Raw genomic sequence first — 14,047 nt, forward strand, 5'->3', positions numbered from 1 at the left:
TGTAAAGTGAAAATAGACCTGACAGTAGATGGAAGATTAAAACACAGAAGCACGAGGAGTAGAGAAGAGTTCGGTGACTGGTGAGAAAGGAAGTACTTCAAAGGTGCAGGGAGACGTCCTTGGGATTCTTAGTCAAACATTCCTGCTAGTTTGAAGTTTGAATGCAGTATTTGAGCAGTCACACACAAAATCACGTTTGCTTACATGTTTCCACTGTGGCTTGTGGAAAATAGCAGGGGAGAAAAAGCAAGAAACTGAGCGAAACCAAAAACGCTGCGGAAGAGCGGCAGTTATGAAAGAGGGAAGGGAGGAACTTCTTTGTTAGAACTCGAGGCTCAAAGCCACCGGCCCCACCCAGTCCGGACGGCCTGCCACGAGGACGCGCAGCGTGCGGATCGGGGTCGTGCGAGGCGTGGAGAGAAGCTGAGCGGACCGCGCTCCGGAAAACGGGCTCCTCCCGGGCGCGAGCGGGGTGGGATCTTGGCTCCTGGCTTCGGCCTCCCACCCGCTCCTCCCACCCCAACCCTGGCTCCGGGCCCTACTGCCCGCTGCGAGGCCCCAGAGAGCCAGTCTTTGCAGGGCAGAACCCGGCGGATCGCCCGCCCCACTCTCCTCCCGGGAACTGCTGGTCAGAGGTTAAGCTAATATGTTTGCAGACGGTAACGGAGAGCTTGAGCTGGATGCCAACGGCCCCTGTTCAGGGGAATCCCGATTTATGTTTCTTGGAACAATTCTTCCTTCCATTGCATTGATGCCTAAAAAAAAAAAAAAAGAAAGAAAGAAAAAGAAATAAAGAAAAAGTGACTTAACCAAGCTCCGAGCCTACTAAAGACTTGCTAATTTATTAACTTAAGCCAGGGCTGGGGACTCGACGTGGCGCTAAAAAAGTAAAAGGAGGGAAGAAGAAACGAGCTGATACGTGGGCCTCAAGGAAGCCTCATTGGTGTTTTAATGGAGGGCAGGGCCGTGGGCGCGGGGGCAGCTCCCGCGTGGCGCTGCTCCGGAACGTTCCTGGGCGAGGCCGCCCCAGTGGGCGGGCGGGTCGGGGAGGGTGAGTCACCCGGACTCCGGGTGGGAGCGGGCCGGGGGAGGCGGGGCGGGGCGGGCCTCGCCTGCACCGCGAGGATGTGGCGGCTATAAAAGCCCCACCCAGGGCAGCCAGCTCTGCTGCACAACTGGGGACGCTCGCTGCTCTCGGCGCCCGGCCCAGGTAAGCGGGGCGCGCCCCGCCCGCCCGCTATGGCCCCGGGGCCGCCGCGCTAGCGGGGCGGGGAGGAGCGGAAAAGGAGGCAGAGGGCCTGGCAAAGAGGCTTGGGCCACGGGAACGGCCTCGGGAGGCCGTCCAGGAGAGGGGGCTGGAGGGACGGTCCGCACTAGGTGGAGAGCGGCGCAGTACCAAGGTGGTCTGGGCAGGGGTGAGGGGGACCAGTTGCGCCCCGGCGTTGGGGGTGCGGGGCAGAGGGAGGGGGCCGGGTATCCCCCCCGCAGTGCTCCCAGGAAACTTGGAGAGGGGCGCCAGGGAGGGGAGCGGAGGGAGGCCCTACATTCCAGACGCGCCGGGCGCGGGCGGTGGGCAGGGTGTGGCTGCTCGGGTAGCCTCGGCTCCCAGGCGGGGCGGTCTGGGGGGCATTTCCTTCCACTTTTAACAAAAGCTTTACGGCCATCTAAAAAGTAACCCCCAGCAGTTTCAAGTTACTTTACTTGAAAAACAAAACAAAACCTCGCCTTTGTGCAACTTGTACCGACCCGCAGGAGGAAAGCAGCTGGCGGAGGGGGGGGGGGTTGAGGTGTGGGAGTTTGTAGTAGCTACCCGATAACACGAAACAAAGAAGGGAAAAAAAACTCAGCTTATTCTCCTTTGCCTAGATTATCTTGTAGGAGAGCAACTTTTGATTTCATTGTTATCTGGAGAGTATCTTGGTTGACCATTTTTTGCGTCAGGAAGGAAGTGTCCCCCAAGCTTGGGGGAAGGGAAGGAAGAGGGTTGTCCTTGACTGTTACTCCCGGTGATGCAGCAGTGAGTCAGGGACCAGGATACAGAAAAGGGCGTGGCCCCCTGGGCTGCTCCAGGCAGCTGGGAGGCCGGTCTCAGCCCCTGGAGTGGAGGGCTGGATTCCATCATCTGGCTGTTGAGAAGGTAGGGAGGAGGACATCAGTTTCCTTACCCATGAAAGTGGCTTCAGGATGCTCGCTCTTACCTACACAGGATTATCTATTGAAGATTTCAAAAAAAACAAAAAAAAACAAAAAAAAAAAACAAAAAAAAAACAACAACAACAAAAAACACATTCAAAAGTAAATATGTAGAGCATACTGAAAACACGAAGTGCCCCACAATTGCCGATTGTCACTTTTCGGTTAAGATTTGCCATTTTAATGCTGTGGGTATTCTGAATCTAAAAGAGCAGTGGCCTCATGGGTACAAATGGTCTTTACCTAAAGCCATAAGATCCTAGAGTCAAGGAGTCTGGGCCCCTGAGCTTAGACTGACTCTACTGATGGATTCTGTCCAAAAGTGGGTTCTGCTGTGCCGGTCTGGAACTTGGAGATTTAGAAGGCAGAATGCACTTTCTCATTGAAACAATGTTAGAGAGGTGTTTAGGTTCCTAATTAACATGGATTGTATCTAAATTCTGTACTGATAGTACATGCTGAATTTGGTGGTGGGTGATGGTGAGGAGGAAAGGTGGGAGGATAAAGGAGGGTATGTGGGTAGGAAGAATAAATCACTGAAATGTCATTCTGGAACTTTCCTTAATTTTAAGGCTGGCCCTGATTAATTATTTTAATTGGCAAATTAGATCTTTGCCCCCTCTCACCCCCCAATTTGTTTTTTTTTCCACCTACCTCCTGTGTCCTTAGTGCCCCCCTTCTCTGACATATTGCAGAAGCCATTAGGCTTATCCAGTCCTGTCTTCCCACATCAGTGTACTTACACCCAGCTAGAGACTAGCAAATTGAACCAATATTTATGAAGTTAAGAGTGGTTGGTGATCCTGAAATCCTCAGCAACGCAAAGGAGTTGTATTATTTGAAAACCAAGAAAAGCTTGTTAACCTAAACACATCTATGCTTTATAAAGTTAGAGGCCATGGAATTAAGGAGCCCCATAATTACAACATTCAGGCGTTGTGAGGGAAGATCTCCGATGAGGCCAGGTTCAGAGAGGCAACCTCTGGAGAGGAGTCCTCTGGCCTGTGACATTAACACATTTCAGTTTAGCACTTCTCTTCTGAGTCCATCTCTTATCTAGATGCTTCAGGGGTTTCTCCAAAAGTATCCATCACATCTGTAGTAAAAGGGTGTGACCATCAATGTGTATTTTTGTGATTTGGAGACCTCCTGGATTTTGTAATTTCCCACAGAGCTAAACAGCCTATCTGTGGCAAATGCCCAGGAAATACTGCTTGCTCACTGGCTTTGATTAGGTTCTTGGTCTTGGATTGCATCTCAGTATTTAACATTTTGTGTCTTTCAGCTATTAAAGGACTGTATTGATTGACATTATGCTGGCTCTCACGGCCATTAGTTTCCTGACTAATTTCTGATTTAAGTAGTTTTCTTGGCAAGGTAGGTAGCCTTCTATAATTGTTATTGATTTTGAGGGCTGTAGGCTCTTTCTGCACCGTTGGAACTGGAATCTTGCACTAACACTCTTGCAGGCTGTGGGCCTGCAGAGGCATTTTTTGTTAATGGAGAGTGGGCGGGTCACAAAAAGGAGTCCCAGGGTCTCCTGGGCTGCTTTGAACATCCATTCATTCCACAGCATTTATTACGCATTTATTATGTTCTACTCACAGGTATAGGTACTGGGTTTAAAAGACTGAACAAAACAGACAAAAACCAAACAAATAAAACCAAAACAAACTCTGCTCTTAAGACTTCAAGTCTGGCAGGAAGTGAAAGAAAACAGACAAAATAAGTGAATTATATAGATAGTAGTTGGATTTTGAACTTTACATTTTCCCAAATGAATATTTAGTTTCCAAACTTGGTGAAAGCTCATTTCCCCTTTAATCCAGCTGTTCCACAAACCTGAGCATCATCTTTAGCTTGCCTGTGGCAGTGACCTTTAAAGTTATAGTGACTTAACCTGCCTTCTGGATTTGATTGTTAGAATTAAATAGAAATGGAATGCTCCTCTTTTTTCTTTTTTTGCACATAGGACTCCACCTCCCTCATTTTCCCTGGTGCCACACCCAGTTCTAGTTAGAGGCTACCTCAGGAAATTCCAGTTCTTTAAAAAAGTTCTTTCCACCCGTTCACTGGTATACTTTTCCTTCTGTTTCCAGAGACGGTCTCCATCTCTTTTGTTGGGAAGCAGGTCATCAGTAGGGGTCAGGAGATGCCCAGGCTTGTTTTGAGTGACTCCACTGAGATTACCTCTGAATCTCCCTTCTGGGGTACACCCTGAAACTTTAAGTTCTCTGCTCTGAGTCTTATGAGAGAGAAGGCAGTCGCATCCAAGTAGTCTGAGTTCTAATCCCAGTTTTGGTGTGGGAAGTTCGACTCAAGGGAGTGGCTGTGATCTAGAGTCCTTGCTCTTTGTCTCCTGGCCACACCCAGGGTGCACACTCTTAACCCAGAGGGAATGGGAGTCCAGAGGCCACTTGCAGGTCCTCGTTTCCACCTCCTTCCTTACATTCCATGCTGTAGGAGATGCAGGTTACATTTCCACATTGTCTAGGGGACAGAGCTAGAGCCCAAGTGACCCTAACAGCACAGAGGTGGGGTGCTGCGGGTTGGAAGGGGCTGTATGTCAAGATGAGAAGGAGGCTGCCCCTGAAGTGATCTGCCAGGCTTTGAGAAGATTTGCACAGAAGCTGGCCGCTTAAGCATCCAGCTCAGAATATATGGAACTGGAACTGCATTTGGGATGTTTAGTCTGAAGGAGAGAAAGAAGACTGAGCAAGAGTGCATTGAAATAGGAGACATAAGTTGGAAAGACCCACTGTGTATAAACCATCCATAAGTGCGATTGAACGCCAACTGTTAGCTAGGCACTGCGCTCAGACCTGTGAGGAAACAGAAGTGAATGTGACAAACCCTATGAGCAGATACAATGGAAGACCACCTTCACGTACAGGAGACAGGAGCACAGGGCAGGGAGAGGTGCAGGAGAAAAGTACATGATTTTTTGTATCCTGAAGTCTCATGAGGATGTCAGCTGATCAAGATTGGGTGTTCCCAGAGGAGGGAACTTGAAGAAGTTGGGCATAGACGTAGTAGAACTGTGCTCAGTGTATTTGGAGAAGGATTACCAGTCCAATGTTGACTGCAGTGCTAGGGGTGTGTGCGTGTGTGTGTGTGTGTATGTGTATACACACACATAGGTATTTGTATGCGTGCATTCGTGTGGGGCTGTGTAGGAGATATTTATGGAAAGGTAGGTAGAGTCCAGAGTCAAGATCTTGAATGCTGAGTTTAGACTCTTTCCTGTAGGCATCAGGACCCCATTAGAAATATAATAAGTGGGTCATAAAACGTTGAAATTGAACTGTAGATGTGCAGGCCTTGATTTCCCAACCCTGAAAGTGTTTCATGCCAGCTGACTTCATTCTTCCTGCCAGTTTCTTTCCACCCACTCCAAACCCATGTCAGGGGACTGACAGAGAATCTCTGAGAACAGGAGGCTGCCACGTAGGTCTGTAGGTAGCAAACAGACACATCCTGATACAGGTCTGGCAGCAAAGGAGCAAGCCAGAGCAAGTGCTGTTGTGTCCGCCCTGCTCAGTTAGATCAAGGCCACTGGGCAGAATTCCAGGATTTCTGTGGAATGACTTGGCCCTGTGACTCAGGCATTGATCAAGACCGTAAAACCAAGGAGAAAAGTATGTGTTTTCAGGAATGTTCTCTTCAGTAGAGATGCTTTGGGGGGGTGGGGTGAAGAGTGGACGGAGTACAATATGAATTCCACGCCCAGCCCCACTCATGCATTCCTCCTCCCCACTTTTGGTTTAAAATCCCAGTCTGATCCTGTGGACCTGGAACTCTGCACAGGAAAGGTTTTGGTGGGGAAACCCAACCCTCCACACTCCCAACCCCACACATTTTCGCTTTAAAAATCCTCATTTGTATCATCCAGTTCCTGATTGATTCATCGTGGTTGCTAGGGCTGTGTTTTGTGGCAACACATCAACATGCCACGTAAAAACTGTAAAGTGGGTGTGTCCACGAAACTGCTGGTTTATACTCAGATTTCAGATTTGGTTGTGTAGACCAGCCCTGTTGCAACATGGTTTTGTTTGTTTGTTTGTGTGAATTAGTATTTGGGTTTTCTGGAGCTGGTTCCTAATTCCTTTTAGTAGGACTTGTTTTTGGTTTGTAGTGTTGACTCTTGGGTTTGCTTTGTCTGTTTCAACTTTTTTTTGTTTGTTTTTTGCAAATTTTGTTTTAATTTTCTTTTTATGGGCATAGTTAAACCTGTTTCACTTGTACCATTTTTATTACTGCATGTTTGAAGTGAAACAGTAAAATATTTTTAAAAATGTAGGGTTTTTTTTAAAAAAAGGACAAATCCTTAAGTATCTTTTTTTAATAATCTTTTTTACTTGTTTTGAGAGAGAGAGAACATGAGCAGCAGAAGGGGGGCAGCGAGAGATGGGAACAGAGTATCTGAAGTGGGCTCAGCCAGAGAACCCAGTGTAGGGCTCCAACTCAAGAACTGTGAGATCACGACCTGAGCCGAAGTTGGAGGAAGTTGGAGGCTTAACCGACTGAGCCACCCAGGCGCCCCCTTAAGTATCTTTAAGACAGTCCTTATGTTAAATGTAAATGTTTTTTGACAGCTGCACAGATTTCATTAATGTCTGGCTTTGTACTCGAAGAGCTTTTCCAGTCAGGCAGTTAACTGTCTTCATTCATTAATATTTTCAAGGCCAGAGGAAAAAACTGTTCCCTTTATGGCTGGGGCAGGGAGGGGCACAGTGAGTCTGTGTTCTCACCCCGGTGGTGAATTATTTCAGACTTGTTTGAAGTAGGTGTGGCTCTTTCAGTAAGTCACTCTGTACCTCTCCAGTTATTTTCTTAAACGAAAAAACTTTACCTGATAAAGAGCCATTTTAATGATCTTGTCTCGTCAGCCAGCCCTTCCCTGGGAATGGAAGGTACTGGTGCGTGCAGATCCTAACTCACCAACAGATTGTATTTGCTGACTTTTTTTTTCCCTTCTGTTTTACAAGTTGAAACCAGTTGGAGATCTGGGTGAGGTCAAAGTGCTGGAAAGAGTGATGCAGACTGCCATTTTCATGTTCTGTAAGAAGTCTGCCAGGCAAGGAGTGGTTGTTCTGCTTTTAAAACACTTCAGAATTTTTACACCGTGATGTGGAATAGGTGAGAGTGGAATTGTCTCATGGCTTGTAGACTTCATTTTATTCTGAAAGCACTAGGTAAACTAAGGCAGAGCTTAAGTAAGAAAATTCAGCCTCCAGGGGCACCTGGGTGGCTCAGTTGGTTAAGCTTAGTCTGACTCTTGATTTCGGCTCAGGTCATGATCTCACGGTTGTGAGACTGAGCCCCACGTCAGGGCTTAAGAGTCTGTCTGTCTGTGTGTCTCTCTCCTCTCCCTCCCCTTCTGCATCCCCCCTGCACCACCCCCTCCCCCCCAAAAAAAATTCAGCCTCCACAGCAAATGTTGTGGTGAACAGATACTGCAAGCATTGGTGAACAAATCACTTTGGCTTTCTGGCTCTCCAGTATTTCCACAGCCAATCTTAATTTTGCACCATTCAGAATCCAATATTTTAGGCCTCCCACAGGATACCACATTAGACATGTTTTAAACCTGTCCTCTTGGTTCTCCCACCACCCAGGGATAGACCGTGTCTTCCATTTCTTCTCCCTAGCCTTTCCCCCATGTTTCTCTGGTTGGAACCTTCCCGAGTGAATGCTGTTCTCCATCTAGTCAGTACCTCACCAGAAAGCTCTTACCTGATCCCACCCTTATTACTTTTATCTTTCTCTCTGCCTGAGTCTTAGTCTTTGGAATGAAGAACTGTTGTGAAGTTGCAAAGGTGAAGGCCCAAGAGTCAGAGGACCCAGATTCTGGCCCTGCCTCCATTCTCATTAGCTGAGTACCTTGGGCTTATGTCTCAGGTGACTCACTGGGGCAGGAAGGGAAGAGAGCTGGAAAGCCCTGCGGGGGTGGAGTCTGCATTTCACAGTTTTGTGTGTGTCTGTCATAGCCCTCAGTGAGTGCAGCCCAAGTGTGTGCTTGCTAGGGGTTTATTGATTATTTGCATGTTACCCGTGTTTGTAACCTACAGTAGCACTACCAAGACTTTCTCTGCTTTCAAGAGTAGCGCTGCACTGGTACATTCTCATCAATCAAACGTACTATGCTAACTGATGTTTTAACAAGCATTATAAGTGGCAGAGCCGACTGTTTCTTCCAGTGACTAGTCAGTCGTTCACAAAATGGCTTTGCATTGCCAGGGGATCGGATGAAGAAACAAGGGCCATATTTTATTTGTAAGGTGAAAATGTATTTGTTATTAAGCTTGCACGAAATAGGAAATATTTATTGGATAGAAAAGAACTTGCATTGAGTTATAGCAAATGTCATGGATATTGTTTTGTGGTTATTGTGATCATTTTGCTTTTTCTGCAGAATGGCTATAAATAATACAAATATAAATGCTAATTATGCCAAATACCAACTCATTTCTAAAAGTTTATTTAGCATCTAGAGTGTGCAAGGCACTCTTAAATTTGCGGGGGATCAAGACTCGATGAGGAAGATGAGGTAAAACATACTCCCTGCCACCCTGAATGGTACTTAGGCATTTGCCATTTGAGTACTTGGTACATGCAGGAACTCAGTACGTTTTGCTCAGCAAATAAGTCTGGTGGCATCAGAAAGTGCTTTTGGCATTGAAAGGTGGGAGAGAGCATGTGGGATGGCAGCTACAGCCACCCCATTAGCAGATGCCAGAGTAGTGGTAACTTCAGGAATGGGTATTGTCTCCATAACTAGAAAAAGAGGTAAAGGTAAGGATATGGGGGAGGAAGCAGGCATCAGGGTGCTGTGGATGAAAGGAGTACAGTGTTTGGGGAGAAGCAAGTAACTATTGGGCTCAAGTCCGCTTTTCCTGGGGAGTACATAGAGGGCGCTGAAATGGGGTTTCTGTGCCAGTCTTTGAGGGCTGCCCCAAGCTGGAATAAGAGAATACCATTGAAGGATGGGTTTTTAACTATTTCAATAGGATGAAATAGAAGAATTTTATTTTTTTAAAAATGTTTATTTTTCAGAGGCGGGGAGAGGCAGAGAAAGGGGGACAGAGGATCTGGAGTGGGCTCTGTGATGACAGCAGCTAGCCCGATGGGCTCGAACTCACAAACCAGACTCAAACTCAGGAACCGTGAGATCATGACTTGTGCCAGAGTTGCACCCTTAACTGACTGAGCCACTCATGCGCCCCCAGAATTTAATTGATAGTAGCATGTAGGATTGATTTGATGAAAGAACAGCACAACTGTGGACGATAAAATGGAGATGAAGATTTGTGGCGCTTAAAAAAAGCCCTATTTTCTGGCTCTCCTCAATGTGTTGTGGCTGTGGGAGAAGAATTAACAGGAATGGAGAATGTATATCAGATTGCCTTTGACTTATACGGTAACGAGGGTCCCACGTGGGACAAGCTTAGGCAGCTGTTTGCAAAGCCAGTGCTCATGGCTGGAAAGGCAACTTAGAGGAAGAACTATGCAATAAAAACTTACTGTGCCTCTGTGGTTGGGATTCCCTAAACATCAGAACCAACGTGAGGTAACTGATTTAAGAAAGAAGTGGACTTTAATCCACACTTCTCTGTGAGGAGAAACAATTCTGTCTGCAAGTCTGACTTAGCGGTCCTCTGTTCAGGGTTTTGCTTTTGTTTTGGTGTTTTTATTTCTTAGCTGTTTACGGTTGGGACTAGAATTCTTCCAGGTGAGTGACAACAGTTCATCCCTTACTGCAGACCTATTGCAGTTCTGACTAAGCCTCACGGGTGGTAGTCAAGGTCAGGATTGGGTGGTTAGTGTCCTAGGGAATTCTGCTTAGGTGATTCTCAGGCTGATGGATACTGGTGATACCCTCTGGAATGTTTCTTGCCACAAGTAGAAGTAGGAGATTTCCTGCTCTATCAAGGCAGACTCAAGCTTGTTTGTCTTGACAAGAAATCTCAAACTTGGTTTTCCAGTAACCTGGCTACTGCAGACGTTTTTGGACTAGGATTGGACCATGGCACCATGGGATCCTTTAGACCAGTGCTGCCCAACAGAAAGAGAATGTGAGCTGCACATGCAACTGTAAACTTTCTAGTAGCCACGTTTAAAAAAAAAGGAAAAGAAACAGGTGAAATTAAATTTAGATCATGTATTTGGTTGAACCCAATGTACCTAACGTATCATAAATACGATATATAATTAGTATAAAAAAACAAAGGTATTTTATATTCTTTTTCTCATAGTAAGTCTTCAAAATCCAGGGTGTAGTTTACACTTAGAGCACATCTCACCTTGGACTTGACAGTTTTCAAATGCTTGATAGCTGGGTGTGGCTGGTAGCCACTGTTTTGGACAGTTCAGTTAGAGATGCATGACCACCCATACCAGCATGGCATATTTGTTACAACTGATGAACCTACCTTGACATATCACTGTCATTCAAAGTCCATAGTTCACATTAGAGTTCACTCTCGGTACTATACATTCTATGGGTTTTGACAAATGTATAGTGGCTACCATTACAGTATCATACACAGTAGTTTCGTGGCCCTAAAAATCCTCTGTTCATCCCTCCCTCTTTTCTAATTCCTGGCAACCACTGATCCTTTTACTGTCTCCTTTGTCTTGCCTTATCCAGACTGTCATTTTAGTTGGAATCATACCATGTGTGTAGTAGGTAGCCCTTCAGACTGGCTTCTTTCACGTAGTAATATGCATTTAAGATTCCTCCATGTGTGTTCATGGCTTCATAGGTCATTTCTTTTCAGTTCTGAATAATATTCCATTGTTTGGGTACCACAGTTTATTTATAGAGCAAGACTTTTTACAGTCAGGATTCTATCCCAGTGGTGGGACATATTTGCGGGTGGGGGTGTCTGAGGGCTGAGGGAGTGGGGGTACTTGGAATAGCGGTGGTTTTCTTGAAGACAGAGGGGTGGTCTAGGAGAGAGCTCAGGATGAAAATCTTGCAAAAATATATCTATAAGCACAAATAAAGGTGAATCCTGTTTTCTTACATTTCTTACACCTCCACCCAACACAGAGCCTGGCACCTGCTTTTCGTCCAAAGTGTTGAGAAGAGTTAACAAATGTGTGTGCCAAACACTGCCTCCAGGCCAGTTTTATGAAGATACTTAGACCATGCTAACTGTTGGAAGAGAATGGAAAGCAGGATTTGCATAGGCATAATTTCCTTGATCAAAGAATATTAAGCACAGAGAGATCAAAGTGAACGTTGCTGTAATTCAATTGTTGATCCCACTGTTTCAGGATACAGCTCTGCTCTGTTTTCTTTATTTTGGGATGATGGTGCTAAATGACCTCTCTTGTCTCAGTTGAGATAAATTTCCTGCTACTTGGGCACTTTTCATTGGCAGAGGTTGGTGTATCAATTCCGAGAACTGTGTGATTGCAAAGCTGGAAAGCCAATTCATCAGGCTATAGTGTCACAGCCCGATTAAGTGTATTAACTGGAAGATGACTTCATTTCAGCCATTTTGAATCTTATATACAAGGATCAGTCTTTTATGGAATGAGTTAATGTTAGAAAATCTGTCCATTGTCTTTTTCATAAACAGTTTAATATCTTCTAAACATCAGTGAGTTAGAAAATAATTATGGATAGTAATAAGTATGGACAGAATGGGCCAGTGTGCAAAAGCTATTGATTTCAGGCCACACTCATGGTTTTCAGGTCCTTTTCAATAGGTTAAATTACTGGTGAGAAATACAGAAGCAGTGGCTGGTTTGACAAGCTTACCACTTTTTATGAAAAGTGGAAGACTCCGTTTTATCCTGTTTGAACACGTTGCATTAGCCTTGGGGAGCATTATGTTTTTATATTCACAAATCAGTCTCCCCAGGTTCTGTTTACACAGAACAGGAGAAAGACTGGGTGCTTCTGTAGTCCATCCCAAATCTAAGGCATACCATCTCCCAGCTTTAATTTGCCCAATCATAAGATAGGAATTGAATCTATTTGCAAAAATTACTCTAATATCCTCAGATGAAATGGTCCAAGAAATAGAGATTAGTATAATGAATCACTGCGCTTCAGGGGAAAGGAAAGCCTCTTCATAAATATTTTCTTGTTGTACTTTTTTTCCCCAGCTTCTTTCAAAATGTCTACTGTTCACGAAATTCTCTGCAAGCTCAGCTTGGAGGGTGATGTAAGTATATCATTTTCACTTTGTGTAATTTTTGCAAATTGGACATCTCTCTGGATAACTGTGCTACTCTCTTTCCTTGTGCATCTAGGGAAAATGAGGACAAAATATAGACAGTCATTCCCCGTCTTTGTTCCCCTTTCCTTCCCCGTTACTTTTGCTGTTCTAGTAGTTCAATTTGATAGAAATGTTATGGCACTGGAAACTTTTTGGGCATCACATTAAAATTGAACATACACTAGTGACATTGGAGTGGCTGGAGTTTTACCTTGCTATATACTTAGCATGGTTATGGTAGTAATTGTTATGATGATACATGTCTTTTAATGTCATGCCCTGGCATTTTATTAATGACTGTCATAAGCTACAGCCATCTTGAAAATGATCCTTGTGTGTTTTGGACTTCTTACAGTGTACAGGAAGTTGTTCTAGACAAGGACTTAGACGTTTGTTATTTTTTTTTTAATTTTTTAATGTTTATTTATTTTTGAGAGAGAGAGAGACAGAGTGAGAGCAGGGGAGGGGAGAGCAGCAGAGACTGAGACACAGAATCCAAAGCAGGCTCCATGCTCTGAGCCGTCAGCACAGAGCCCAGCCTGGGGCTCAAACCCACGAATCGTGAGATCATGACCTGAGCCAAAACCAAGAGTTGGACGCTTAACTGACTGAGCACCCATGTGCCCCAATAGTGTATATTTTTAACCTTTCCTCTTGGAACTTGTGCACACTGTTGTTGGCAACACTTACAAGCTGCATGTTGAGGTCCAGACAAGTCCAAGAGCTAAATAATTTATTCCTTAATGGATCTGATCATTAGATTATTTTTAGTATCAGATTTCAGAAGTTGGCTTCTCGTGTAGCCTTTAGTATGATGCATTTCTCTGTGTGGAGAGATGGGCTTGCAATAGAAAATGTCCTACATTTCCCCCATATTTTAATGTTTTTTTATTTTAGAGAGAGACAGAGCGCAAGCAGGGGAGGGGCAGAGAGAGAGGGAGACACAGAATCCGTAGCAGGCTCCAGGCTCTGAGCTGTCAGCACAGAGCCTGATGCAGGCCTCGAACCCGCAAACTGAGAGATCATGACCTGAGCCGAAGTCGGCTGCTCAACTGACTGAGCCACCCAGGGGCCAATTTCCCCCATATTTTGAAGGAAGAAAAAAAATCACTTTTCCTCAATAATTTGATTTTCAAACAAGTGGATTTTACAGGTAATAGGTTCAACTATCCATTTAGTTTTGTTTCCAGAAAATTTATAAATTATTTATAACTTTTCCCTACTCACTGTTGTTTTTGGAATAAGACAACATAGGACCTGAGAAATAAAGCCTTATATGATATGGCTCAATGACCAGACTGCTTGCCTTTGGAAATAATTGATGTAAATAATTGATTATTGTTAATAATGTTTTAATAATCTAATAATAATAATAATCTAATAATCTAAGATGTTCTTCTTAGATTTCCAAACACATTTTGTAGCCACCATAATAAATATATTACTTCAGAATAGCATTTTGTCCTTACCTTTTCCTGAATGTATGTTTCATTTCCATTGATATAATCTTACGGGAGTGTTGAGGAAAATTAGATGGAGAATACTTTAAGAATCCATTGTGTTTCAGAGTTTTAAATATTAAATGGATTCAGTATTTGGCCAAGATGACCACAAGTACA

The 14,047-nt window shown here is 44.7% G+C and overlaps 1 protein-coding gene across 1 annotated transcript in view; it reads left to right on the top strand.

The window, feature by feature from the left end:
* The first annotated feature begins 1,188 nt into the window (after positions 1-1,188).
* The window catches only part of ANXA2 (annexin A2), a 43,064-nt gene continuing 30,205 nt past the window's right edge, over positions 1,189-14,047 (top strand). The window contains exons 1-2 of the mRNA XM_047075030.1: positions 1,189-1,210; positions 12,316-12,374. Coding sequence (XP_046930986.1) covers positions 12,327-12,374 — 48 coding nt within the window. The 5' untranslated portion in view covers positions 1,189-1,210; positions 12,316-12,326. The remainder of the gene's footprint in view (positions 1,211-12,315; positions 12,375-14,047) is intronic.

Source organism: Lynx rufus, unplaced genomic scaffold (assembly GCF_022079265.1).
Source record: "Lynx rufus isolate CCGP_SWC_20201006 ecotype Redwood Valley unplaced genomic scaffold, mLynRuf1.p SCAF_13, whole genome shotgun sequence".
NCBI classification, from domain to species: Eukaryota; Metazoa; Chordata; class Mammalia; order Carnivora; family Felidae; genus Lynx; species Lynx rufus.